This window comes from Chaetomium fimeti, assembly GCF_033439085.1.
Source record: "Chaetomium fimeti strain CBS 168.71 chromosome Unknown B0H64scaffold_1, whole genome shotgun sequence".
Lineage (NCBI taxonomy): Eukaryota > Fungi > Ascomycota > Sordariomycetes > Sordariales > Chaetomiaceae > Chaetomium > Chaetomium fimeti.
Genome location: NW_026944329.1, coordinates 1,449,215 through 1,474,128, shown reverse-complemented (window position 1 = coordinate 1,474,128; position 24,914 = coordinate 1,449,215). Strand labels below are relative to the sequence as shown.

At 55.8% G+C, this 24,914-nt stretch overlaps 10 protein-coding genes across 10 annotated transcripts; 5 read left to right on the top strand and 5 right to left on the bottom strand.

Annotated features, from left to right (window-relative positions):
• Positions 1-635: 635 nt before the first annotated feature.
• B0H64DRAFT_369509 (uncharacterized protein) lies at positions 636-1,645 on the top strand (the record flags this gene model as incomplete). Its single annotated transcript, XM_062802035.1, has 3 exons — positions 636-1,067; positions 1,147-1,363; positions 1,482-1,645. The coding sequence occupies 3 exons, from the start codon at positions 636-638 to the stop codon at positions 1,643-1,645; spliced, it is 813 nt and encodes a 270-aa protein (XP_062663755.1).
• A 731-nt stretch (positions 1,646-2,376) lies between these two features.
• Positions 2,377-4,321, top strand: B0H64DRAFT_380357 (putative methyltransferase-domain-containing protein). Its single transcript, XM_062802730.1, has 3 exons — positions 2,377-3,148; positions 3,216-3,658; positions 3,715-4,321. Exons 1-3 carry the CDS (start codon positions 2,842-2,844, stop codon positions 4,024-4,026), a joined length of 1,062 nt encoding a protein of 353 aa, XP_062663754.1. The 5' UTR covers positions 2,377-2,841; the 3' UTR covers positions 4,027-4,321.
• Positions 4,322-4,401: 80 nt separating this feature from the next.
• B0H64DRAFT_380355 (uncharacterized protein) lies at positions 4,402-5,010 on the bottom strand. Its single transcript, XM_062802729.1, has one exon. It carries the CDS (start codon positions 4,905-4,907, stop codon positions 4,602-4,604), a length of 306 nt encoding a protein of 101 aa, XP_062663753.1. The 5' UTR covers positions 4,908-5,010; the 3' UTR covers positions 4,402-4,601.
• An 873-nt stretch (positions 5,011-5,883) lies between these two features.
• B0H64DRAFT_10240 (uncharacterized protein) lies at positions 5,884-8,438 on the bottom strand. Its single transcript, XM_062797672.1, has 5 exons — positions 8,251-8,438; positions 8,086-8,184; positions 7,926-8,024; positions 7,252-7,865; positions 5,884-7,178 (listed from the first exon to the last, which is right to left on the bottom strand). The coding sequence occupies exons 1-5, from the start codon at positions 8,383-8,385 to the stop codon at positions 6,098-6,100; spliced, it is 2,028 nt and encodes a 675-aa protein (XP_062663752.1). The 5' UTR covers positions 8,386-8,438; the 3' UTR covers positions 5,884-6,097.
• A 3,256-nt stretch (positions 8,439-11,694) lies between these two features.
• On the bottom strand, positions 11,695-12,403 carry B0H64DRAFT_10122 (8 kDa subunit-domain-containing protein). The gene is made up of 4 exons (XM_062797655.1): positions 12,140-12,403; positions 12,024-12,085; positions 11,882-11,968; positions 11,695-11,812 (listed from the first exon to the last, which is right to left on the bottom strand). Exons 1-4 carry the CDS (start codon positions 12,173-12,175, stop codon positions 11,749-11,751), a joined length of 249 nt encoding a protein of 82 aa, XP_062663751.1. The 5' UTR covers positions 12,176-12,403; the 3' UTR covers positions 11,695-11,748.
• A 68-nt stretch (positions 12,404-12,471) lies between these two features.
• On the top strand, positions 12,472-15,919 carry B0H64DRAFT_10101 (WD40-repeat-containing domain protein). Its single transcript, XM_062797653.1, has 3 exons — positions 12,472-12,870; positions 12,934-13,730; positions 13,797-15,919. The coding sequence occupies exons 1-3, from the start codon at positions 12,566-12,568 to the stop codon at positions 15,569-15,571; spliced, it is 2,877 nt and encodes a 958-aa protein (XP_062663750.1). The 5' UTR covers positions 12,472-12,565; the 3' UTR covers positions 15,572-15,919.
• Positions 15,920-16,266: 347 nt separating this feature from the next.
• Positions 16,267-17,609, top strand: B0H64DRAFT_437405 (uncharacterized protein; the record flags this gene model as incomplete). Its single annotated transcript, XM_062806249.1, has 3 exons — positions 16,267-16,466; positions 16,529-16,947; positions 17,119-17,609. The coding sequence occupies 3 exons, from the start codon at positions 16,267-16,269 to the stop codon at positions 17,607-17,609; spliced, it is 1,110 nt and encodes a 369-aa protein (XP_062663749.1).
• B0H64DRAFT_380340 (At2g23090 like protein) lies at positions 17,522-18,826 on the bottom strand. Its single transcript, XM_062802728.1, has 4 exons — positions 18,496-18,826; positions 18,308-18,382; positions 18,157-18,227; positions 17,522-18,070 (listed from the first exon to the last, which is right to left on the bottom strand). Exons 1-4 carry the CDS (start codon positions 18,508-18,510, stop codon positions 17,992-17,994), a joined length of 240 nt encoding a protein of 79 aa, XP_062663748.1. The 5' UTR covers positions 18,511-18,826; the 3' UTR covers positions 17,522-17,991.
• Positions 18,827-19,614: 788 nt separating this feature from the next.
• On the top strand, positions 19,615-22,831 carry B0H64DRAFT_313784 (uncharacterized protein; the record flags this gene model as incomplete). The annotated part of the gene is made up of 6 exons (XM_062800174.1): positions 19,615-19,723; positions 19,790-19,922; positions 20,110-20,605; positions 20,639-20,648; positions 21,228-21,946; positions 22,016-22,831. 6 exons carry the CDS (start codon positions 19,615-19,617, stop codon positions 22,829-22,831), a joined length of 2,283 nt encoding a protein of 760 aa, XP_062663747.1.
• A 353-nt stretch (positions 22,832-23,184) lies between these two features.
• B0H64DRAFT_380332 (B-cell receptor-associated protein 31-like-domain-containing protein) lies at positions 23,185-24,623 on the bottom strand. The gene is made up of 4 exons (XM_062802727.1): positions 24,424-24,623; positions 24,234-24,319; positions 24,018-24,170; positions 23,185-23,931 (listed from the first exon to the last, which is right to left on the bottom strand). Exons 1-4 carry the CDS (start codon positions 24,442-24,444, stop codon positions 23,553-23,555), a joined length of 639 nt encoding a protein of 212 aa, XP_062663746.1. The 5' UTR covers positions 24,445-24,623; the 3' UTR covers positions 23,185-23,552.
• Between the last annotated feature and the right edge of the window lie 291 nt (positions 24,624-24,914).

Below are 24,914 nucleotides of genomic sequence, written 5' to 3'. Positions count from 1 at the left end.
AGTGAGAGACAATCACATCTCGGCCATCACACATTGCGCGTGGTTCCACGGCGTTGTGGTTCGTAACACCAACGCCGTCACATGTGGTGTGCGTGTGGGTGGACGGACGTGTGGGAAAACAAAAAAGAAAACAAACCCCTCCTCCCCCCTTTACTGTACGCACCCAACTTCCTAATCTGTCCGCCTCCCGTGCTTGCTTGCCTGATGAATACGTAAAGAAACAAACCTGGCCAAACCATGGGGGCAAATTGTTGACGGTGCCGCAACAGAAGAGCGTCATTGTACGACAGGTGGCTAGGCACCAACCCGGCCCGCGGCGTGCCCCCGTGAAGGCAGATTGAGTGCGATGCTTAATGGTTTGTAGCTTCTGGCCTTCCAATGTAGTCGACAACGCTTAGTGTAGGGTAACTACATAACTCTAGAAACAATCAGAAAACCTAGGAGATAAATTGCCAGTTTGCACGTCGTTGGAGTTGGCTCAGATAACAGTAGCAAAGAGACAATGGCAATTTGGGACACTGAATGCAAGATGGCGACCGACTCAACGCTGCTATCTTGTCTATATTTCCACCGACACGCACCATTCGACGCCAAAAAAGTTTCTCCAACAATCCACAACCCAACTCTACATCGAGATGGACTTTTGCGACTACAGAGCGCCGAATTTTCCTGGTCACTCGGCATACCAGCGGGTTCACTCTCCTAGAGCAGAGTCCTCTTACGATAGCGAACAAGAGTTCTCCCTAGACGGCCTTAACCTGTCCGAGGACAAATGCACCGAGGACATGTTCTTCTGCGCCAAGTCATCAAGGAAACAGGGCCTACGAGATAGCAACCGACGCGGTATCAAGACCAAGTACCAGAAGCTCAACAACCCCCCAGTCATTCCAAGAGCCCGACGCCCCGCCATCGACGTTGCTTTGCGAAACCTCGACCACGAGTTGAACGCCTCGCTCAAGGTATTCCAACCGCTCGTGCAATGCTTCGAAGCCGACGTCGAGCCAATCCGAGGCTGGGCTGAGAACATCACGCTCGACATAGTCTGGAGGAACAAGGTTAAGGAGAAGGTTTTTCCGCGAGAAACGTGACAGGCTGAGGTTCGAGGGGATGGCAGCGCGGATCTTGAACAGCAGAACAGCTGTGAAGGACGCCGTGAAAGACGCCATAGTCATGAAGGAGGTATGGGAGGGAAGACACGGCCTCGAGCGCCAAATCCTGACAGCCAACAAGGCGATTGTCTTCTGCGATGGGATCGTGGGCCTGGCCGGGAGAGCGGCGAGTGAGCGGCTCGCTTGCAAGCAGCTGGTGGTCGAGCTGGAGGAGGCAAGATTGTTACTGAGCCGAAAGAAGCACGCATGGATTTGTAAGTCCACCCCGGCGACAACCCAGATTCCAAACAAGCCCGCCAACGTTGCGAGGACGGTAACCACAAGACTAACATTGCTCTATGTATAGATGGCGAAGAGGAAATTGAGCAACAGGCCGGCGACATGAGGAGGCGGAACAGCCCCGTGAAGAGAGGCGGGGGAGTTGGAACCAAGGCAACGGGGCAGAGGAGGAAGACGAGCAGGGCGGTTTGTTCGATAACCCGGAGGGCCAGTCTCAGGAGCATACAAGCGGTGACCAGGGCGGTTATGACTATTGAAGAGGTATTATGTGTTGGCAGGTCGAGTCGATCCTATCGAAAGCGGGAGGGCGTGTTGTTTGGCCGTCGAGCACCGTCGGCGCGTAGATAGTTAGCAGTACCCTCGCCCTGTAGGAATAGAAACCACTTCTTACCTAGGAAAAAAAAGAGTTGGTGAAGCCTCGTCCTCAACAGAATGATCGGAATCGAATTGTGTGGCCTCGCCCCCAGGAGGGAGAAGACCGCACGCTGCGTATTGCACTCAAGTGTTGGGCACAAGCTTCGTAACGGCTCTCCCAGAGGAACCATGGACATCCGACACCCGCGTTGCCACGGGGCGGCGCCAGGCCCTGCTTTTCTGATGCCAATTACAGACGCGTGATCGCGCCAAGCCGTCACCGGCAGAGCCCGCGACCCATCGGACGCCCGAAAGCGCAGATGGACGAGCTGAAGAGTGAAGCGGATTCTCCGAATTTCTCATATGCTAGTGATAGGTTCGAAAGCACTGCTTTCGCAGGCTCTCCGTTTGTAGCATAGAAACGCAGCGTTGAAGAGGACGAGGCTTCACGAGGAAGAAAAAGAGAAGAAAAGGAAAGTCGCACAGCTCAAGCAGTTTTTAACAAGAGTCACCGCAAAAATTGCGGCTCAGTGCCCCGCGGCCAGCTTTGACCAATCATACGCATAACACGGGCCCACTCATGCCACTCGACCAGAAATTCTTCTCGAAAAAAATGACCCCCACTCTTTCTCCCAAAACGTCCTCCTTTGCTGGCACTTTTAAAATTCGAGAAAATCGAGGAGGCAGTGGGTCACCGCCAACCTGACACGCCCCCGTTTCTCGTGGAGGCACAGGGAGGACCGGGACCGGGGGGGCGGCAGGAAAAGGCCAGACCGCTGCGTTGTGATGGCGCTGTCAGCGTAATTCCCTATGCGGAAAGAGGCATTTCCTTGTAAGTAGCCGCCGCCGTGTGTTCTCGCCTCCTTTGACAACGGAACGGTTTGTTTCTGCTCAAGTTTTTTTCTCTTTTTTTCTCCGATCATTTTAACTTTACTCGTACTCTTGCCCGTCCGCGCTTACCGTTTGGGCTACTTACCTTCTCTTTTTCTTCTTTTTTTTTACAGCTTTTTTCCTTGTCTCATTTTTAGGCTGCCTACCGATCTTAGAGGACCAACCCTTCCCTCGCTCCCCCCATTCCCCCCCAACCCGCCTCGCGGATATGAAAGACACCACGCTGCTGCCGCCCCCTGAGGACGAACTTCCTCACCTATGGCAGAAACCCACCTATGAAGTGCTTCTTGCACGTCTCAAAAAGCTTCGCGTTGAGCCCCCGGTGTGGAATTTGCACGTTTCGCGCACCCAGATTCTCAAAGAACAGGCCGTCACAGCCCATGACCGACGGGAAATCGTCTCCTTCCTATCCACCATCATCAAGAGCGGGTTGCCGTGGCTCGATAGCGATGATGAGCGGGAGATGGTCTGGGAGGAGGCCAGCAAGCGCATGTCGGAGCGGTGTGGCCGGACAGGTAAGTCAACGTCGTAGAAAGGGGTTTGTGAAAGCCCAACCTAGGGGGAGACTAACGGCGAGGGTAGCGATGGGGGAGATCACTCGGCGCTGGCCTTTTGAGAATCACGGAGATGGCGACTTCAGCCTAGCAATTAGAGAGCCACCCCTGACTGGGGACTCTCTCGGCCTTAAGACATGGGGTTCATCGTATGCGCTTGCTCGACTCCTCCATGAGTTCACCACCGGTCCCCTAGCGCATTTGTTCCTTCCTGGTGCACTTGCGGCGCCGCAGGAGGTCCTCGAACTGGGATCCGGCACCGGCCTTCTAGGTCTCGCGGCCGCCTGCGTATGGAAGACAAGTGTTGTCCTCACGGACTTGCCGGTCATCGTTCCCAACTTGGCCCACAATGCGTCTCTGAACCAGGAGGTCGTGGATGGACGGGGCGGCAAAGTCGAAGTCGCTGCACTGACATGGGGTGGTGGCAAGGACGACATCGACCCGATGTTCTGGGAGCTGAACCGTTACGAGGTTAGAGAATAGACGGCACGTGGGCTAACCGAATGACTGCTAACTGTTGACCATAGCTCATCATTGTGGCAGACCCTCTGTATGACGATGACCACCCAGCGCTCCTGGCCACCGCCATCGACGAGCAACTTGCTCTAAACCCGGATGCAAGGGTTCTTGTCATGGTGCCACAAAGGGATGAGACTACCAAGGGGCTCCTCGGCAACTTGAGGGAGGAGTTGGCCCGGCAACCCAGCCCTCTTCTCTGCATGAACGAGAACATCGTGGAAGGGCAAGACGACTGGGGTGACGAGCACGACGACGACGAGATGCAAGCCGTGGGTTTCTGGTGGGGCGTATTTGGTCGGGGTCGGTCCGTCCTCAACTAGGCTCGCATGGGTCCCGATTGTGAAGCCCGGTCTTATGTGTGACGAAAGCGTGGCGTTACGGGCATGTTTAGTTTTAGATGACGCCTGGATTAGACGAAGACGGTCCTAGAGAAGGAAAGGGAGAAGAGCGGGAAGTAGATCTACGGCTACCTACATAGAGCTAGACATACAAATACAGGATTTAGAGTAGGAGAAGTGACCAGATCTACACGCCAGTAAAGCTAAGACTTGGTCTAGTTACTGGAGTGGTAGCGCCGGAGAAGATATCTGAGCTCGTTGTGGCTGCTAAATATATACCCAAGTACAGAAACATTGTCTAGTTTTAGCTCAGACCACGTTGAGAACCGCGAACGCTCTGCTGTGTAAGTGTAAATGATGCACTCCCACGGATATGTAAGGTAGACTCTATGTGTTCGTCCGGGTTGTCTAGGTATTATCGACGTCGCTCCACTACTCATTATGGGGTTTCGATATCTTTGATCGCTGTCTCCCGAACATTGTACTTTTGGACTATCGCCCGCCCACAAATACACCTAGGCCAGTATGACACTCCCACGCACCCATTCCCGCCATATCTACTTTTCCGATTCCCAGCCCCAAACGAGTTTCGCATAATTCTCTAAATCTGGAACATCCGATACGAAACATCCCTCTCCAGGGCCTGGAGCTCGAAGAAACAGGAGGTTGAACCGGAGCACTAATGCGCCTCTAGTTACATTACGATACCAAGTCCCTCGTAGTATCCTGATCAATCGTAATGGTTTGCCGGAGTCTACGGGAAATAGACAACTCCAACCTGCGCCATGGTTCCGAGGCTGGGGATGACGGCTGTGTTGGGTATGTTTGTACTCCATGGCTTGTCCTAGGCCGCCTTGGGCCATGCGTTTTTGAAATACTGATAGTGGGGTTATGTCGCCGTCGGTTTGGTTTCCAGAGGCGGCGTTCGGATGGCGGCCGGCGAAGGGGGTTTGGAGCCCCGCGACGGGGGGGGGGGGGGGGGGGGGTTGTAGGGGGGGATTGGGATTAGTTAGAGAGAGTGGGAAAGAGAAAGGGAGATCGACATTTGAAAGGAGTAGGATTCCTAGAATAGGGCTGCTTAGACAGATGTAATATCGCATTTAGGTGCTTGAGTCGTCCAGGAGATGACAATCTTCGGCGCCTTGATCATAGATTATCACTAGGAATTGGGTTGGGTTTTGATTCCCAACCTCACTAGGGGGTCTTTCGAAGGGCTCGACTGTTCAGCATCACACTCTTCCCCACCAATCCCCTTGTAACTGTTGACGCTCGTGTAGCCAAACAACTAGCAAAATGCGGCAGGCCTCGAGCGGGGTTTGTGGGCACAACGGCCGTGATCAACGAGAAAAGTCTCAATTCGTTCTTCCTCTGTCTGCCTGCCGAAGCCATAACACAAAGTCGCTCTGCTCCTCATGATGCACCACCACCCACCCCCCGACCTTCTAATAGCCCCGAACCAACCCCTTCCAAATTGGGCTCGCAACGCACAAGGACAGAAACGACAGGGCAAACAGTCTGAACGCGACCTGGATCATCAAACTCCCAAGATTCCCCCCCCCAAAGTGAGTATAAAAAAGGTCGCTCATGGCGTCCCGCCCCTAACCTTCGGGGACGCCTTTACATAAACGAGAGAAAGTTTGCAACATCCAAGACAGGGTATCTAACAGAGCGGAACTCCAACGGGATAGGAAAACAGGGAGACGGATCGTGCGGCAGAGGAGGGGCGATGTTGAACCGGCGGCGGGGTACATTCGGGGGAATCCGTGTGTATTGGTTGTTTCAGGTGAAGAAATGGTAGATATGGCCGGACCAAAAAATGATTGTAGATATATCGCGGTCAGGCCGGAAATTGAAGTGGTGTTGTGTTGATAAACGGCCGGCGGAAGGGACAAACACCGCGGGTGGCGTCTGTGTAGCGATGAATGTGCGAGTTATTAAGGGTATAAGACCGAATGAGGTGACGGTAGCCGTGTGCTCGGTAGTAAGAAGTCTCGGCAGAAACCGGCGTACCGCACGGAGGGCTTGTCGTCACCCACGGACACGGAACAGCGTATTAAATCGTGATCGACATATTCTTCCTCGTCTCGGCCTCGTCGGGCTGGATTCCAAAAACAAGCCGGAACAGATCCTTTAAGAAGGCATACTGGTTCGAACGCAGCATCATCCAGCTGACGCTCTTGGCGATCTCGACGGCGGTGAATCGTTTCCCGCGGACGGGGAGGCTAGCCGAGGAGCGGAACGGTGTGTCGCTGAGCACAAGGCTTTTGTACCCCTGCAGCAGCGTTGCGTGGGTGGGCAGCGAGCCGAAGGAGCCTGTCGGTAGACTCTTGACGAAATTCTGCAGCGAGACTGCACCGCCGGTGCCACTGGCTGCCGCCGCGTCGCGGTTATACCCTATGTTCATGGCGGCCTTCACGATGAGCGCCTTGATGCGTGTGATGTTAGTATCCTCCACAGTGGCAGCTGTAGTGGCCGTACTCGAAGTATGTTGACTGCTCTGGCTGTAGCCGGACAGGTTTGAAGCATTGCTTGACCACCGACCGCCACGATCGCTCCGCGAGTCGGTCGAGGTGCCGAGAACCAGGATGTTGGGCATTTGCGGGCTGGCGTCGGGCGATACGGGGGTGTCCTCGAACTCAGTCACGGGGGTTTCAGGAACAACGGCATGCGGTCGTGGCCGGTCGATATCGGTCAGGCTCTGGAGGCTCTTGCGTTTCGAATGCAATGATGCGCGGCTGCCGGCATTTGAACGAGCGACCTCGGATGGATGGCTACCCATCGGTTGGAGACCATACGGCGGGCCGGCAGCGAAGAAATTGATCTGGTTCGGCCTTGGGGTGCCCCGATCTGGCCGGATTTGTGTCCAGCCCTCGCGGAAGATATCGCAGAGCTCCCAGCACGCCTGTACCGCTGAGCCAAGTAGCTCCTCGTCGGCCGTCTTGCCGTCTCGTCGGTTTTGCCGCAGGCTGAAGAGCATCTCGGCCAAAGACCAGCAGGCCCGTAAGAGCGAATCCGTTTCCTCGCCTAGATCGCTGCGCTGCTTCATGAGTCGGTGGCATAACGTAATGTAGAAATCCAAGGTTCGTTCCCGAAAGGCCTCGGGAAGCGATCGGCTATCCTGGGCGCTGTAGAGGCTGCAAAGTTGTGTTAGACGACGGGGATTCCCTGATGAACGAAGAGGGGTAGAATAGGGAAGTGAGTCAGTACTGGTTGTTGAGTTCAAAGCTGACTCTGAGGATAGAATCGGCTGTCTCATCCTTTTTTTGCCGCACATCAAACAATGATTGGCAGAAGTCACGACACAAGTCCAGATTCGTCCGGACGCCGTAGGACTCGGAGATGTCGTCTCGGCTGTGGTAGAGCCGCTTGCAAAGCTTCCAGCAGCTCTTCCAGGCCTTCTCATGAGCGTCTGGTGTTCCCGAGCTGTTGAAGACGCGTTCCCGGTGGATAGTGCTGAGGTTGGCGAGTGTGTTGCACAGTGTCCAACACTCCTCGAGAGCTGCCCTAAGTGCTTTGACTTCGCTGTCTTGGCTGAGCCCCGGGTCCGCAAAATCGTCGGCGTCGTCGTATTCGTCGTCGTCCGCATCCACCTCGTGACTTTCGGGTATCACTGCAACGAGTTGTGAGAAGAGATACTTCGGAGGCGTGCACACACGGCGAGTCTCACGCTCCAAACTGCTGGCTGTGCTCGATCGCAACTTCGAGGGATCGCTCGCAAGCACATCTTCTAGCTTCTGAGCCTGTGGTGTCGGGGCATCTATGCCAAATGCCACCGGTTTCACTTTGGTGTTAACTGTGGGGAGTAGCTGCGTCGGGGGTGTCTATTGCCGTTAGCGGGATCGAACTGGCGGGCAGGCAGGTACGGATGAAAACTGTCTCACTACTGTTGACGGCTCGCTTGGTGGAGGGCTACTCGCGCTCGTGCTCTCCACGCTGGCGACGCTTGCCGAATTGGATCTTGAGGCCGCATCGTTCGACTTCTAGCAAAACGGTAGGATTAGCGCCGCGACCGTGTTCGGGCACATACGATATTGACCATACCCAGTTTTGGAAGCTCGGGGGTGCGTGTATTACCGAGACAACCTCTTCGCTCAGGGGCCTTCGAATGTGATCCGGGATGTTCGTTCTCAGCATCATATGCTGGGCGCTGTTAGCTAACCGCCAGGGTGCTCCGCCTCCACCACCCCGACCTACCGAATGCCGCACCTGGCCGTTTTCTTCCTCGGCATTTTCAGCCGCCTCATCCTCGATTTCCGTGGTCGCGGTACCGTTCGATGTCACAGGAGAAGGGCCGACGATATCACTGTTGGGGCTCATTAGATGGGCCGAGCTCGGCCTCATGAATGAGTTGGGACGGAGAGATTGGGCATCGTGGCCGGAGGAGGAGCTGTCATGGGAAAACGGTCAGGGTCTGACATTGTGATTTCGAGCTTCGGTGTGATTCATACGCCATATATTGAGAGTGTAGAGAGGACGATTCTGACCCGGCAGAGAGTGGCATGTCTGCGTGTGACAAGTATCTCGAGGCAATGCTTCCCGTTGATGATCTCAAAGGTGCCTCAAGAGCCATTGCGCCCCGAACCTGGCGAAACGGGTAGCCGGAACGGTGTGAGCCGATGATCTAGCACTCAAGGTACTGTTCGGCCCCGTTGGGTCGCCGACACAATATCGGGACGTGGAGGGTGGCAGCAAGGCACGGTTGAGCTGCGCAAGGACCGGCGCGAGACTAAAGGGCTATCGACTGACTGAGATGCGGTGGTTCGTCGCCGCGCCGAGGTATCGAATTAGGTGCTGTAGTTCTGCGCTAGAAGTTGGGCAGCTCGGGATATTTTGTTTTCCTACTCCGGATGCTGGGTTCGACAAGCGAAGTGAAAGCGAAGAGGCGCCTCTTAAGAGACCCCAGATAAGGTCTTACACCCCAAATACCGATCGGGGTTGGGCGAAGACGATCAGCCAGTCGAGGGAGCTTCCTGCTGCAGAACGATGGATCTAGCGTGCGGCTTCAGAGCCCGAGCGGGACTGGAGGCGGATGCCGAATGCTGGATGCCAGATGGTGAACCGAGGGCCAGCGTCGCCTCCGCTTGCGGGGAACGAGGCAGGCAGCGTTAAAACAGCACAGCTGTCAGAGCCAGACTTGCTGATGAGGGACAGGTAGGCGTGCTTGGCGGGATGCGACAGCGAGCCAACGTGGGAGGATTGCGACAACCTCTCGGGCGCGGGAGTGGTGGAGTCGTCGTTCGCTCGTGGTTTGGTTGAAGGAATCCAGCGCTCGGCGTGAGTGGTCGATGAAAGAACGCCGCTGCGCTTAAGGAAAGAGCAGCAGCCAAACGGGGAGAAGGGTGGAAGTGGTTTGCGGGAAGTCAAGGGTCTGATGTGGGCGCCTTGCCCGACAGGGGATAACTCGACAACACGACCAACGGGCCTGCGGCAGCTGCACGGCGTGGTCGCAATGTTAATTATTAGCAGAAATCCTCGCTCATCCTTCGTTCAGGGTTCTCGCGTCAAGGCTCGGCTTGGCAGCTCTTGTGATGCATTCGAACTTGCGAACCTCCGTTGGTGCACGGGTTGCTTGGGAGCCAACCGAGATGTGGTCTCTGCCCAAGCTGGTACTCAGCGATGAGTCTCGAAGCCTCGAACCCGAGAGTGCGCGCAGAAGGGCAGTGGTCAAATCCATCCCGCACATCCAGAACAGGGGTCGATGCGCGTCGTTGCTCTTCGAGCCAGTAGGAAGCCGGCGAGGAACCCCTCCTTCTGCCGACAGGCTGCATGGGGCATGACACCGGCGCTTAACGAGTCGTTGTGGCTCGCTTTTTCAGCAAGTCAGCGGCCTTGGTTTCACAGGCTCCCCCCTGTCCGAAGCGTGCCGGAGCGAGGGGTCAAGAAGCCTCCAATGGGCTTCCACACGGGCTGACAAGACCATCGCCGTTTCCAGCCTGCTGGGCAACACCATCCTAGCCGGGCGTTTTTATTTCCTTCCCGCCCGCCAGTCCGTCCAATGGCAGCCGAAGAGAAAATCGCGGACAGACGAGACGAGCAACTCCCAAAGCTTGGCCCGACGGGGACTTTCTCTCCCCGCAACAGAACTTGAGTGTAAATATTCTGAAGACTTCTGGAAGTCGAGATTCGGAGAGGGGTAGCAGCAGTCGAACCGAGGACGGGTAGCACCAACTGGCGAAGGGCAGCATCGGGCAAAGCCAGATCCGACACCTCCGAGAAGATGCATGGCACACAGTGCTTGTTCCAGTCATGTTCCGTGGATGATTCAGGTAAACGAGGATGATGCTAGATTGCACCGGACCTCCTCCAACTTGGCCGGATAAGATGGTGTGCGCATGGGCGGAGGAGCTCCTCGGCATAGCCATCGAGAAGGAACTTTCGACGTCGTGGATGATCAGCCACCATCAGCCTGCCAGCCCAGCCGGGGGGCCCGAGCAGACGAGGCAAGGCAGGGCGAGCAGGGGTTCGGATTTCGTTGCGGGTGGGATCCCGACGATCTGGTTCTGATCCCATTCTGGTATAGCGGGCATGGCGGCTGGCAGCTGACCGCATCGACGTTGAATGGCGGTGGGAGTGATGTCCGTTTTCGCAATAATTTTGTCCAATTTCTCATCCTTGAAATCTCACGTCTCGAGAGTGAGGCTATTTCTCGAGGGCGGTGTTAAGTTTGTCGACTCATCCTACCGTCCCTACTGTGTGCACCGCCAATGGTGCTAGGGGAGTCACTCGTGCCTCACCGGCGATTGGGGTTGCATTAAGATCACGATGTGCGTCAATGTGGTGGAATGTAATGGATTGTGGTGGATTGTTTTGTTTTTGAAAGAGATGCATCTTGATGAAAATGGCAAGAGTGGGTGCCACAAAAACAAACAGCCGCGCAAAACATGGATTGAGAGGAAGCGTTCTGACGCCCGTCGCGGCTGCCGTGTGGGATTTGGGCGACTGCAGCCCCACGAAGTGCGCGCTATGCCTATCCAGTCTGTGTTAAGCGCCGCCGAAAGACGTCCTCGGCTTCCTTCCGGTTCTTTGCGCAGTTGGTCGAGTAAATTCTCGCAAGCAAAGGACCCGAACCAACACCATGTCGACTGGTAGAAAACAATACGTGGCTAGCTCACCGCCACCCGTCCCAGGATGCCAGATCCATCCGTCCGCATGAACCATCTTCACACAGTAAGTCGTTGAAGTTTGGTGAATTTCTCGATAATCTTGACGCAAACACGGCATGATATCCGCTTGCGGCCGTCCTCGCTTCCCCTCTCTTCTCTCAATCCCATCTTCCCCGATTCCCCTGCTCCCCTGATCCCCTGCTTGCAGCCATTACCACAGCCCGGTGTCCGATAAATTTCTTCTCGGAGGCACCCTTGATCGGGGAGTTGGTACCGAGGGCATGGGGCTCCAAACGCCATTCACATGACGGCGGGCAGACGCTTGATTTTGTGCAGGTGCATCGTGGCACGATGCCCGCGACAGACGTTATATGCGGTTGGTTCCAGCAGTCCACTAAAGGCATTGCGTTTCCCGACCGCCTCCCTCTGTCCTTGATTTGGAAAAGGACGAATCGATCTAATACCAATAACCTAGATCTAAATACAACCTAAACGCCGCCTCCGGAAACCAAACCGACGGCGATAGAACTCCCCGATCGGTATTTTGAAAACCCATGGCCACCTTGTTCAACGCCGAATATATGCACGTCAACGACCGAATTCAAGCGTCCTGGTGTGTTTGCTGCATCTCGATCTTCTTGTAGTTCCGTCCATCGGGCGTGTATCTGGAATGAAGTGTCAGCACTCCGGCTCAGATCCATGCATGTGCAAACTCCATGACATAGGCGACGTACTTGAGAAGCTTCTCGATGAGGTCGACATGTGTCATGACCATGCGTCGGCAGCAGTACCTCTTGCACCCGAGTTGATCCAGAGCGTCGCTGTTGAGATCGTTAGTAAGCCGATCCGCCTGTTGTGTACATCGCCGGCGCCTACCCATCGCTAAGGCCATCCTCCTCAATAAGCTTGACGAACTTCTCCCAGAGATCGCCCGTCACCTAGACGAGGGGTTAGTTGTGAGCGCAGCGGGACGGTCGGGGCGTGCAACCCACCTTGCCACAAGAGAAGCAGCGGATCGGAATAATCATTTTGTCGGTATTTGTCGGTTCCAAGTGTGTAGTCGGTATTCACGTGTGATTGTTCTTGGAATCGGTGGTGATGAGATCGTGCAGTCTCTCGAGTGACGGCGCAAGTTTCTGTTGTCGTGAATTTGATTGACGAATTCGTTGATCGCGCGCGCGAGCATCTCTTTGGCCGTTCCTCAAATCTTTGTTGCTCGGGACTTTGAGTGGTCTGTGCATACCGTTATCGCCGATAAGCAATGTGCCCCACTCTAACTTTTTTTGACGACTCCGCCAAAATTTCTTCTGCCTGCCAGCAATTGGAGACGGTCTGAGTGTTTGTCTTGAGGCATTGGCTTGTGTTGTTTAGTTCATATCGCCGCTGTTCCAGTTCCTCCGCTGCGACCACAACACGGAATGACCTCGAACATGGACGTAAACGGCGATACGGCGTCCCTGAAACGGAAGCGCGAACCGAAGGACGATCCGAAACTATCCCAAAAAAAGCACCGTCGGAAATCAAAACTCCAAGAGAATGCGACTGGGGAAGACGCTACGAATGATGCGACACTACAAAAAACCGACGGCGACCTTGAGCTTCTCGACGCATCATCACAAGCCCTAGCGGAACCTGGACGGGAAAGGCTGGCATCATGGAAACTGTCTAAGCCAATGGGTGGGAGGATGCTGGACATTGATCCGGTCTTCTCCCCAGACGAACGGTGAGCTAGGGCGACTACGCACAAGCGATTATACTACAATAGAGTTGTTTCTGACAAATCTAGCCACTTGATCATCACCTATAACACCTCAATCCAGGTGTACTCGACTGAAGACTCCTTGCTTGTCCGCAGGATCGCCCTCCCCTTGACAAGAACGGACGACGACAACGAGCTCGTGTCAGCGCATATTGTTGCCTCGGTGTTGTCCAAGTGCGACGCCGACTACATTTGGGTCGCGTGCTCAGATGGACGCATTTGGTACATCAATTGGACATCTGGCTTGGGCGCAAACACTCCCTTTAAAACCGAGGCCAAGAAAGTGCTGGACGTAACTGTGGATGCGGTGGAAATAGGCGGGAAGTCGGAGGATGTCTTGCTGGTTCTAAAGAGGCTCACTTGGAGCTCTGCGCAAATAGTTGCCTACAACACCAAGGCACTATCGACAGGCGCGGGCAAGCTTCTCCACACATACGACGAGAGCCCGCAATTACTACGGTCTGTCGCCGGCGGTAGATTGATTGTCGCTGCAGCAAAGGAGACATTGCACCTTGGGCTGCTGAAGGCGAAGAAGGCGGCATCTCTGGATGATTTGACATATCGCTTCCACTGCTTCGATGTCCCGGATATTGTTAGCTGCTTGGACATCCGACACACGACCCGGGTCACCAAGAAAGGAGGAATTGAGCTCCAATCTGTCGACATTGCCGTCGGATGTGCTCGGGGTGGCATCTATGTTTACCATGATTTGTTGTCCAAGTTGCCAGGGGAAGGTTCTGGGTCCTCCAAGGCAGGTGTGATCCAGCCAAAGAAGTATCACTGGCATCGCCGGGCGGTACATAGCGTCAAATGGTCCGAGGATGGTAAGCACCTAGCCTGTCGAGTGAAATATGCGTACTTTGGGGGCCCTTTGGACTAACAAGTGGCAGGCAACTACCTCATTTCCGGTGGCAGCGAGACCGTTCTCGTTCTCTGGCAAGTCGATACCGGCAGGCTTGATTTTCTGCCACACCTTTCCGCAACTATCGAAAACATCGTCGTCTCGCCCCGAGGTTCTTCATATGCGGTTCATCTAGATGACAACTCGGCCATGATACTATCCACGGCTGAGATGAAACCGACCATGTACGTCTCGGGTATTCAGTCGCTCGTCCTGGGCGATCGGCCATCCAAAGAGTCCCTGGTCCGCCGAGTCTGGCGCCCTACCGAGGAGATAGCGGCGCCATTGGTTACCGCCGTCAACCCTCAAATCCCGTCGCAGATGTTCGTGTGTGTTGGAAATGGGCAACAAGCGGCTCTAGGAGGGTCCTCATCCACGCCACTTCTCCAGGTGTTCGATTTGTCATCGTTTCACGGTGTCACCAAGCATGCGATTGCGCGCACCAACCCTACGGACGCGAATATCACCAGCGAGGGCGTTCCCGTCACAGAACCGACTGCTACTAAACTCACCTTCTCTCGGGACGGCAAGTGGCTTGCCTCGGTCGACGAATGGCAACCCTCCGAGCGGGACACAGATGTTTTCCTAACCGGGTCAAAAACGCCCGCAGAGGCATGCCGAGAGAGGCGCGAAATTCATCTCAAGTTTTGGGAGGTTGGGACGCAAGACCAATCTCTCCAGCTTGTGACTCGCATTAATGACGCTCATCATACGGACCGAACTCAGCCAATATTCGACCTCGCCAGCGACCCGACCTCGTCCCAATTTGCTACGATTGGCAATGATGGGGTGGTACGGTTCTGGACTTCGCGGATGCGCAAGAGAGATGGACTCGCAGCCACCGGCCCCGATGGCCAGCCATTACGGAGTTGGTCCTGTTCTCGTACCGTTTCGCTCCCCATCTACGAACAGCAGGATGATTCAGTCGAACCCCCCAAGAAGGCGCCGTGCAGTGGCGCCATCGCATTCTCGGAGGACGGCTCCATCCTTTTCGCCGCTTTTGGGCCTCCCTCCGGCGCGGTGGTAGTGGCCATTGATACCGAGACTGGTGCCTTCCGGGACGTCGTTTCTGGCATGTTCAGGGGCGAGATCCGTGCCATGAAGTCTATGGGATCAACGTTGATCATGCTGTCCGAGGATCTGGTTGTCTACGACATCGTGTCGGACGAGCTGCTTTATAGCTACTCGCTGAAGGAGACGTCGGAGGCTGCCAAGCGGCTTAGCCAGCTCGCAGTCAACTATGAATCGCGAAGCGTTGCGCTTGTTGCGCCTGTCCCGCATCAAAACCAGGACAAGATGAAGAGAGGCGCGAGATCAGAGCTTGTGATCTTCGCCGTCGAAGGAGACGAGCCGCAGCTGATTAAGACATTTCCCCATTTGATCACATCAGTGAGCGCTGCCCCGTCTTCATCCGGGTTCATCGTGGTCGATTCGGCAGCCCAGATCTGGTCCGTAGCCGAAGGCCCCGAGCAAGCACCCTTGCTCCAGCCCTTGGCGGATCTAGGAGTCGATGACGCCGCCACTGCTGGAGAACCGACCTCTGGGGAGCTCGAGCTTCAAGAGGGCGAAGCCAGCGATGAGGAAATGGAGGACGCCGACCAGGATGTCGAGATGGAGGATGAAGACGACACCCACGCTGCTGTTGTGGCGCCGCAGCGTCTCGCCGAGATATTCAACGCTGCCCCGGCCTTCGCCATGCCGCCAATCGAAGATATCTTCTACCAAGTGGCCGGATTGTTCTCGACTAAGCCAGTCAACGCTTAGTGTCGGCTAAATTCATCCGATGTTTCCCCCCCCCAACCCACAAAGAAAGGGATGGTCCGCACCACAGACTGCCTTTGTGCCGGTGCACCGGAGCCCTCTCGAACCTATTCCAACTATCGACAGAATCCCATGTCAGCAAACCAAGACAGGAAGCACCGCCGGCTTGCTTGGCGCCGGAACAGGGCCCTGGATGAACCAAGTTTGGACATGGCACTTCGACCACCCGGGAGCGGGGTGGGGCGGCAACGGCCGGTTCGGAGGTCACGGACGGCCCGCCCATTCATGTAGCGTAGTCGGCTCTGTCCTCAAACAGCCGATGCCGAAGATTGGCTCTCTGACTCCGCTGCCCCGCGTCTTCGGCTGCTCGTGTGTGGTGTGAAAATTGCGGGGCACGAAGGGCGAACTCCGATTACGCCATTCTCGAAGGGCGCACGAAGTACTGCATAGAATGGGCTGGTTTCTTGGGCAATTCTTAAGGTATCAAGCTTGCTATAAAAGCGAAGAAAGCTCCGGGCGGTCTTATGATTAGATACCCTGTTGGCATAGTCCTCAATATATGCAGTTTTTGCAGAGATAGTAACCTGCTTTGACGTTTCTTTCTCTCCACTTCCAGCATCGACGTTGAGTGTAGCTTCATTTTCATTCTTTCCGAGCCACTCAGCACCGGCACTCAGCACCGGCACTCAACACCCACCATGTCCTTCACCTCGATCCCCATCCTGGATCTGGCGCTAGCTCAGGATCCGGCGACAAAGCCCGAATTCTTGTCCGAGCTGCGGCATGCCTTGATGGAGGTTGGGTTTCTCTACCTCAAGAATGTGGGCATATCAGACGAGTTCTTCCAGGAGGTGATCGAGGAGGGCAGGGCCTTCTTTGACATACCCACGGAAGAGAAGTATGGTCAACACACACAGGCCCTCTCACTCTCTTATCTCTGGAAGCTAAGAATTTCCCCAGGCTCAAAATTGAGATGAAAAATGCGCCCTCCTTCCTGGGCTACTCACGTCTCTCGGCCGAGGTCACAGCCGGCGCGATCGATCACCGCGAGCAGATCGACCTCTCGACGGAGCACCCGGTGCCCGGCCCGGACGCGCCACGGTACTACAACCTGCTAGCGCCAAACCAGTGGCCGTCGCCGGAGGTGCTGCCCAAATTCCGGCCCGTCTTCACCGAGTACATGAACCGCATGGGCGCCATCTCCATTTACTTCACCAGCCTGATCGCCGAGGCCATCGAGCTCCCAAGCGGTGCCTTCAACAAGTATTTTGACGCCAATCAGCAGCACAAACTCAAGATCGTCAAATACCCCGACGTCGGCGAGCTGGGCTCGGAGGGCAAGGGCGGGAACCAAGGGGTCGGGCCGCATAAGGATAGCAGTACGTTTTTCCTCCCCCCTTTCCCTTTCACCCTTCTTTCCCCCTTCCCCCTTTCTACTCACCTCCCACCTCCCACCCCTCCCTATCCCCAACAAAGCAAACAAAGCCACTAACCCCCTCCACCCTCCCCCCCCCCCCCCCAAAAAGTGCTATCCTCCTACCTCCTCCAAGCCTCCCCGCACCGCGGCCTGCAAGTCCAAAACATGCGCGGCGCCTGGATCGACTGCCCGCCCATCCCCGGCACCTTAGTAGTAGCCATCGGCCAGGGGCTGGAGGCGCTAACGCGCGGGGTGTGCGTGAGCACGACGCACCGGGTGCTGTCGCCGGCGCCGGCGGGCGCGGGCGCGCGCTTCTCCATCCCCTTCTTCCAGGGCGTCAGCGGCGACGCCCGCTTCGCCGACCTCGAGTCCGTCGGCGTCGGCGCCGTCCCCGACCGCGTCCGCGCCCAGCGCGAGGAGGTGCTGAGTGCGGTGGGCGGGAGGTTGGATGATGTGGAGTTTACGTTTCGCGGCGGCGGGGCGTCGGAGACGTTGGGCGAGGCTACGCTGCGGAATCGCGTCAAGAGTCATCCCGATGTGGGTGAGAGGTGGTATCCGGATCTTTTGGAGAGTGTGAGGGAGGAGCAGCGGAAGGCGGCTGCTGCTGCTGCTGTTGCTGGGTGAGTGCGACGCCGCCCTTTTGAGAAGCGTGTCTAGAGGGGAGAGGGGAGATGGGGCTGGGAGGGTTGCGTTTTGGAACAGCAATGGGCAGGCAAGGTAGCAAGCAAGCAAGCATCTCTCTGAACCACACTCCGACGGACTTTGGGTCTGGTTAGCACGGTGGAGTATGTTGGACCCTCTGTCGGCTCCGCATCTTCGGTAACTGTACTCCGTCGCTGGCCCATCACATGCAAGAGGTCAACTAGATACTGTCGACTCGCTAGGAAACCCGACTGTCAACGCCTTCCGTCTACGCCTTCTCAATAACCCAAGACTCCCCACTCCCCGCCCATTCCTCGTAAAACTCGTGTCTAATCGTGAATCTACGGCAGTGTGGCTGACCCGATCATTTGGTTGCGGCCGCGAACTCGGGGAAGCACTGCGGCAGCGTCGCGTTGTGCTTGTTTACGGCGTGAAGGGTAAGTCTAAGGGAGAAACAAGATTAGTATGGGCCGTCCGCCCGCTTGTGTAGGTACTTCTCGGGAGGTGGGGGTGGAAGGGATAATCGTACTGAGGTTCGCGAGAAGTCGAGAGGAAGGTCTGCTTGCACTGATTGCAAATGATGCTCATTGCAGCAGTGTTCTGTGGGTAGGTAGAATTCGTGTTAGATCTTCCTCCTCGGGCTTGCCAACATCGTCCTCGGGGTACCACGGGGCACGTACCGTCTTCAGCTGCGAGACAGCCTTCGAACCGGCCTTCTTGTCGTTCCGGGCGCGCTTCTGCGCTGCCTTGGCTCCCTGTCAGGTGGTATCAGTAATTGTCGGAGGGGTCATTAGATCGGCAGCAATGGCATTTCGGTTCGCGGAGAGTCGGGAAGGAGTCGACATCGGCGGAGACAGGGGACACTCACGTTACCACCACCCATTTTAGAAAGATTTCTCGGTTGTTTTTCTTTCTCGTGTTGTTGTTGGCTCGGGCAGGTGCAATGGCACAGAATGGGTACAATCTTCCCGATCTTTGCGACGTTTTTTTCTTTTCGCAGCGGCTAAGAAAAGTGGCGCGCAGAAGTGTTGGTCCTGCAACTGAACGGCTCCATCAAAGAGGTCTGGACACAGAGAGAGGCGCACGAGCCGCAACCTGGCTTGTCCACTGGTGGAAGGATGCAGCAGGGGTCAAGTGGCTCCCCGACGCCGTTGACAGCTGACAGGACGAACCCCATTCATTCACAAACAGGGCCGACTGCACAAACCATGATTGATGATTGAACCAAAAGACGAAGGGAAAAGGACATAATTGTATCACTCGCATTTTGCTTGATATTTTTTCGCCTTTACTTTTACTTCGCTGACTTTTCCTTTCATTTGTTTTCATCTCCTTGACCCCTGTTCAAGATTCACACCAGCAATGAACAGGGGGTGTTCGACTGGCTGGGGCTTGACAAGGGAGTCTCGATTGTGTTTCCGACGGGAGGTCCTCCTTCATGCAACGTCCCATCCACTTCGAAGAAGCTTGCTGCATCGATTCTCGAAGCACCAAAGAAGAGCCTCGGTTTTCGTCCATACTTCGTCCACGCAACACATCAGAGATCGGCAGCTACTTTAGAGGCCCGCGCTGCCGTGCCGCATGCGATCTGCTTCCGCTTAACCGGTTCTAACGGTTTTCATTTTGGATGCGGCGGTATTCCGGGACTTGGGCGGCAGAAGCAGCAACCTGGATCAAGCCACTATTTTTTCGCTTCGCAAACGCGCTGAACCGAGGAGACAGCCGCGCTTGCATCCGCCCGCTCCAACAAGGGAATTCTTCCAGAACAGACACCGAACTCGTGGCATTATTGAAGACGCCCGGACCACCAACCAGGACAGCGTATCGGCGGCGCGTCCTCCCGAATCTCGAATCCCTCACTCTCAATCTGGTGGATCTTGTGGATCCCACCATTCCATCGCGCCAGCCCGTTATCCTGGCCAGCTGCCGTTGTTGCTCCTCTTGGTCCTGCAGTGCGACCCCGGCCCGGCATCACCAAGGAGCCGCAATGGCCAACACAGCCACTTCGTCGCCGGATACCATATCCGACAGCGAATTTCAAGAGTTTTTTGCAAGGTATCCTGCGCTCATCGCGGAGATTTCCGACGCGAAGGGAGGTAAGGAACATCTGTTTTAGGCCTTGCGTAGTACCCAGGAGCAGCTTTCTGATACCCACCTCGCAGCTAAACCCGGCCAGGAAACACTGGCCGGTCTGGATCAGTATCGCTATGGCACGGCTCTGGACACCTTTGGTTCCGGAAACCCGGCCATGGTCACGGATCTCGATCACGTCAAAAGACTTGTTGAGTGGAAACTGTACGTCTTGAATCTCTCGCACCTCGCCGACGTCATGCCGCTAGTCTCAACCCGGACGCCTTGGCGGGCGGATGGAGATGCACAGCCGAAGATCCCGCATCGATGCCGCGGCGCTTAAGCAAGCGCTCTCGGCTCTGCTTGCTCTCTGAGAAATCGACGACGAGATACATACTGATTCTGGTCTCAGCCGGCATGGAAAGTTTCGGCCCACTTTGATGAAACTAGTATCATCAAACGAACCGGGTTTCGTCCGTGACACCATCCAAAAAGCCGTTGGTCACTTTCGGGACAAGGCCGATGTTTCCGGTGCCCTCAATATCCTGACCCAACTCAAGGGCATCGGGCCGGCCACCGCATCGCTCCTCCTCGCGGTACATGATCCGAAGCGCGTCGTTTTCTTCGCCGACGAGGCTTTCTACTGGCTGTGCTGCAACGGATCAAAGGCGCCCATCAAGTACAACCAAAAGGAGTACACGGAACTGAACAAACGAGCGCAGACATTGGCCAAACGGCTTGGTGTCAAGGCAGTTGACATTGAGCGTGTGGCATTCGTCGTGATGAGAGGGCCGAAGGACGAAGACACCGGTCCGACGAGTGTGAGTAAACCACCAACCGGATCAGCGGCCGAGAAGCAGCCGGCGAAGAGAAAGGCTTCGGGTGACGTTCCCGCCGATGCAGTGCCTGTACGACGCTCAAAACGGGGGAAACAAGCGTAGACAAGGGGTTGTTCCGTACCAGGTAAACCCGCCGGGTGGAACGATACGGGACTTCGGGAAAGGGCATAAAATATTCCTGAAAATGTTCCTGGCCCCTTGGCGGCTCTTCCTCAGCCCTGCAAAGAAGCCGCAAGCGAAACGCGCGCAAAGATACCCGAAGTGTTCCCGGGCGAAACCCTCATGGCGGCAGGCTCCTAAAATTCCCCTATTGGTGACCGCCACGATTATTCTCCGTGGACCTGCATGACCGGCCTGGCGGGCCGTGGCTGCGGACAAGTATCCCCTGTCAATATCATGACGGACCAAACTGCCCGCATGCATTTACACCGGTCATGGCAGCCACATGGCGTCTCCTTTCAGAACGTACGAAAACTTTGGTTGACATGTGCGGTGGCCTTTTCGATATGATCATGGGGAGTGACACGGGTATATCTCCCGTATTCATTGCAAGCATCCTTCTCTTCCTCTCGCTCCTCGTTCCTCTGTTCAACCCGTCCGGGCACCCCGGGCAACTCTCGCATTTATTTGCCTTACCCTTCATTTCTGCCATGTCAACTCTTGTTGTTCCTTGCAATGGCCATCTCTGTAGGGCCTCTTCCCATCTTGACGACCATGGTCGACCCCTTCTCCCGGGCAAAAAGGGTTGAGACACACTCCTTTGCCTATCCTGGCCCCATTCAACTTACACCGAGGTTCACTGCTCTCAAGGAGGGCTTGACGTCGAGCAAGGAATCGGCAGTCAGTGCCTCGTGGCAACGGCTTCTCCGGTGTCTCTCAGAGGAAATCGATACAGTATCATCCCTGGGATCCGAAGCCATACCGACCATCAGCTTCAAGGATACCACCAAGCCGGAGCAAGCAAAGGATTTTCTACGAGATCTTCGCCAAAGAGGAGTTGGCGTCATCCGCAACGTGATCCCCAAAGACGCCGCTCTTGCTTGGAGTCGAGAGGCAGATGAATACCTCAAACAGAGCCCGCCCAACAGACCACCAAACCATCCCCAGTCTCAAGATGTGTTTTGGAGCCCTGCTCAGGTAAAAGCCCGCGCGCATCCAAACGTTCTGGCGGCCCAGAAGTTCGCAATGAGCGTATGGCAGTCGAAAGACGAGAATGCCAGGGTCACAACAGGGTTCCCCATATCATACGCTGACCGGATGGTATTGCGGAGAGGATACGGCCTCGAGGACGGCTTTTGCGCACGGGTGGACGGGGGAAGCGTCGAGCGGTGGGAGCCCGACGGATACGGCCGGGCTGGCACGTACAAGGACATATTCCAAGGGCAATGGGAGGAATACGATCCCTGGGAGGTATGCACACATTTCCTCGTCATGGCTCGCCGTTTCCCCTACCGCACATACTGACTCCGCGTATTACAGAGCAGCACCCGCCTAGGCGTAACAAGCGACCTCTACCACAAAGCCGGCGCATGCTCCATCTTCCGCATGTTCCAAGGCTGGCTCGCCCTCGACTCTATCCCTCCCGGCCCAGGCTCCGTGCAAGTCTGTCCCCACCCGCGGCTCGCCACAGCCTACTTCCTCCTCCGCCCCTTCTTCTCCCCCCAAGAAGGCGACCAACACCACCACCAACAACAACAAGAACAACAACAACAACAACCCTGGACTTTCAACCGCCCCCAAAACAGCATCCTCCACGGCGCCCTCCCCAGCTACGCCCAGCAAATCACGCCCTCCCTCCACCCCCACCTGCAGCTCGACCGCAGCATGCTGCCCGTCCCCCACCTCGAACCAGGCGACTACCTGGTCTGGCACCCGGACCTCATCCACGCCATCTCCCCCACGGCCGAAGGCGCGGCCCCCACCAGCCCAACAGCGTACATGTACCTGCCGGCCTGCCCGCTGACCCAGACCAACGCACTCTACCTCGCGCGGCAGCGCAAGGCGTTCCTGCAGGGGCACGCGGGGCCGGACTTCGACCTGGTCGGCGGCGGGGGCGGGGGCGGCGGGAGTGGCAGCGGCGGTAGTATCGGCGGTAGGGGTCGCTCCGAGGAGGGCGGAGCCTACGTGGGGGGCCGGCCCGGGGTGGGGGAGGTGAACGAGGCCGGCGGGGAGGCTGGGTTGCGGGCGATGGGTTTGTTGGCGTGGGATGAGGAGGAGGCGGATGAGGATAAGGAGCGGGAGGTGCTCGCGATGGCGAACGGGATTCTGTTTCCGGATTTGTATGATATGTTGTGATTTTTGTTTTTGGTATTTTGCTTGTATGTACGGGGTGGGATGGGATGGGATGGGAGTGGGAGGGCGGTTTTTTGTCTTTTTGGTTGTTTTCGATTTTCCTTTATTTTCTTTCCTTTTTTTCTTTTCTTTTTCCTCTTTCCTTTCTTTTTCTTCTTCTTTTTTTCCTTTCTCCCTCTTTTTGTTCTTTTTTTTTCTTTCTTTTTTTGGCTATAGAGGGAGAGGGTCCAAAAAGCGCTTCGGTATCGGGGCATGGGAGGATAGATTGGCGATATATCGCGCACGCACAGCTACGCTTCTGTACCAGTCAGACATCAGGCGATAGCTAGAATTTACATATACATCGATCAACACTCGCCTCTGGTACTGGAATCATATCCATGGAGCTAGCTAGCAAACACTTGGCTAAGTAAACAGATGCCCGATTTCTCGCTCCAACTCGCAATTATCGATTCATACACACCTTCCATGCCCCTCGCCCCCGCCCGTTGTGCTCCTCCCGCCTTCATCTTTCGTCTCCGATATTTTTTTCCGTTACCCCCGCGTTTAGGCCAATCCGCGACCAATGCGTGGTCTATCAGCTATCCGGGGTCGGTTAAGCTGGCAGCTGAGGCGACCAGATGTTTGACGGCGCCGGCTTCCGATGTCTCGGGGTGTCGCCCTCCTTCTCCTCCACCGCGGTGGCCTTGCCCAGCAAGTCAAGGTCGTGCCAGAGGTCAGTCTCCTATTTGTCCTTCTTCGACGACCCGTCCTCCTGGGTGCGGCCGTACTTCTCGGCCAGGGCGTCATACTCCCGGTGCAGGCCGGCGGCCTGCTTCTTGAGGGTGGCGATGTCCTGGTCACGCAGCTCGACCTCGCGCTTGAGGCGGGAGATCTCGCCCGCGTCGCCGGCCATGGCCAGCTTCTCGGCCTGCTTGGTGTTCTTCTCGGTGCCCTCGTACTGCTTCAGCTTTTCCTCCAGGCGCAGCACGTCGAGGATCATGGTGTAGGTCCGGTTGAGGATCAGCGACAGAAAGAGGGTGAAGCCGCAGAGGTACATGTTGCGCTGCGAGTAGAACTTGCGGGCCTGCACTTCGAGACGCTCGTGACCCATGATGGCCGGCCTGCTTGAGACGGTTAGCACCTGTGTCCCATCTTTGTTCTGTGCATACCGGGCGGACGTGTGGGTATGTGTGTGCAGGGGACGTACGCGGATGCGCCTGTGTTTTCGGTGGCGGCCGCCAATTCGACTTGGACGCGGTAGACACGGTTGACGCTGTCGATGAAGAGGATCAGGATGAAGATGAAGGTAATCTTCATCCAGTACTGGACCTTAGCCACGATGGGGTTCTCGGAGATGAAGCTGGAGGTGGGGGGTTAGCTATGCACAGGTCGGAAGATGGTGAGACGTCTAGGGAGAGCATACGTGAACACCTTTCTGCGCATCGAGAAAGGCAATGGCATGATGAGGAGCATGAAGAGGAGCATTTCTGCCACAAGGAGCAGAAATACCTAGGAGGATATCATGGTTAGTCAAAAAAGTAATTTCCTAAAGTCGGCCGTGGTCTCGCAGCTTGACAAGAAGCGCGCGTGCGCAGAGAGGAAAGGGTGCATACCAAGGTGTAGTAGAGCGTCATCTTGGCTGTTGTTTGGCGGAGCGCTTTGGTGCTGCTCAGTTTCTGTGGTGTTGTTGTCGTGTGTTATGTAGCAAATCAATCGGGAAGGACAGATTTTAGCTAGAAAAGTAAAGAGCTTGTCACAGCAGAGCTCTGCAGGGCGTCGGGAGGTGTGACGTGTTGTGTGTGTGGAAACCAGATGAAAGGCGGGCAGCTTCCTGGCAAACAGGGGTCAACATCGAAAACGTCATTGCCTGTGGCTGATTGATGGCAGGCAGAAATGAGCTGGTCCGTGCTTCGGGTCATTCACATGCCCATCTCCGACCACTTGTTCCACAGAAGCCCGAGAAGATTTATTTGATTCGCTTTTTAATTTACTCGATATATTTTATTCGATCTGTTTTGCTCGATTTCTTTGTCTTGTTTCCTTTATTTGTTTCTTTTTGCCTGATTTCTTGGTTTTCTTGGAGTTTGGCGTTTTCGAAGAGATC

Coding starts and splice junctions, on each gene's coding strand:
- B0H64DRAFT_380355 (XM_062802729.1), bottom strand. CDS start 4,907: ATGGCCCAAGGCGGCCTAGGACAAGCCATGGAGTACAAACATACCCAA.
- B0H64DRAFT_10122 (XM_062797655.1), bottom strand. CDS start 12,175: ATGATTATTCCGATCCGCTGCTTCTCTTGTGGCAAG. Junction 11,969..12,023: donor GAGGATGGCCTTAGCGATGG/GTAGGCGCCGGC, acceptor CGATCTCAACAG/CGACGCTCTGGATCAACTCG. Junction 11,813..11,881: donor CTCATCGAGAAGCTTCTCAA/GTACGTCGCCTA, acceptor ACTTCATTCCAG/ATACACGCCCGATGGACGGA.
- B0H64DRAFT_10101 (XM_062797653.1), top strand. CDS start 12,566: ATGACCTCGAACATGGACGTAAACGGCGATACGGCGTCCCTGAAACGG. Junction 12,871..12,933: donor GTCTTCTCCCCAGACGAACG/GTGAGCTAGGGC, acceptor TGACAAATCTAG/CCACTTGATCATCACCTATA. Junction 13,731..13,796: donor CGTCAAATGGTCCGAGGATG/GTAAGCACCTAG, acceptor AACAAGTGGCAG/GCAACTACCTCATTTCCGGT.
- B0H64DRAFT_380340 (XM_062802728.1), bottom strand. Junction 18,228..18,307: donor CTGTCTCGCAGCTGAAGACG/GTACGTGCCCCG, acceptor ACCTACCCACAG/AACACTGCTGCAATGAGCAT. Junction 18,071..18,156: donor TCGACTTCTCGCGAACCTCA/GTACGATTATCC, acceptor TTTCTCCCTTAG/ACTTACCCTTCACGCCGTAA.
- B0H64DRAFT_380332 (XM_062802727.1), bottom strand. CDS start 24,444: ATGACGCTCTACTACACCTTG. Junction 24,320..24,423: donor TGACGCTCTACTACACCTTG/GTATGCACCCTT, acceptor ATATCCTCCTAG/GTATTTCTGCTCCTTGTGGC. Junction 24,171..24,233: donor ATGCGCAGAAAGGTGTTCAC/GTATGCTCTCCC, acceptor CCCCACCTCCAG/CTTCATCTCCGAGAACCCCA.
- B0H64DRAFT_10240 (XM_062797672.1), bottom strand. CDS start 8,385: ATGAGGCCGAGCTCGGCCCATCTAATGAGCCCCAACAGTGATATCGTC. Junction 8,185..8,250: donor CCGAGGAAGAAAACGGCCAG/GTGCGGCATTCG, acceptor AACAGCGCCCAG/CATATGATGCTGAGAACGAA. Junction 7,179..7,251: donor AGCTTTGAACTCAACAACCA/GTACTGACTCAC, acceptor ACAACTTTGCAG/CCTCTACAGCGCCCAGGATA.
- B0H64DRAFT_380357 (XM_062802730.1), top strand. CDS start 2,842: ATGAAAGACACCACGCTGCTGCCGCCCCCTGAGGACGAACTTCCTCAC. Junction 3,149..3,215: donor GGAGCGGTGTGGCCGGACAG/GTAAGTCAACGT, acceptor CGGCGAGGGTAG/CGATGGGGGAGATCACTCGG. Junction 3,659..3,714: donor GGGAGCTGAACCGTTACGAG/GTTAGAGAATAG, acceptor TGTTGACCATAG/CTCATCATTGTGGCAGACCC.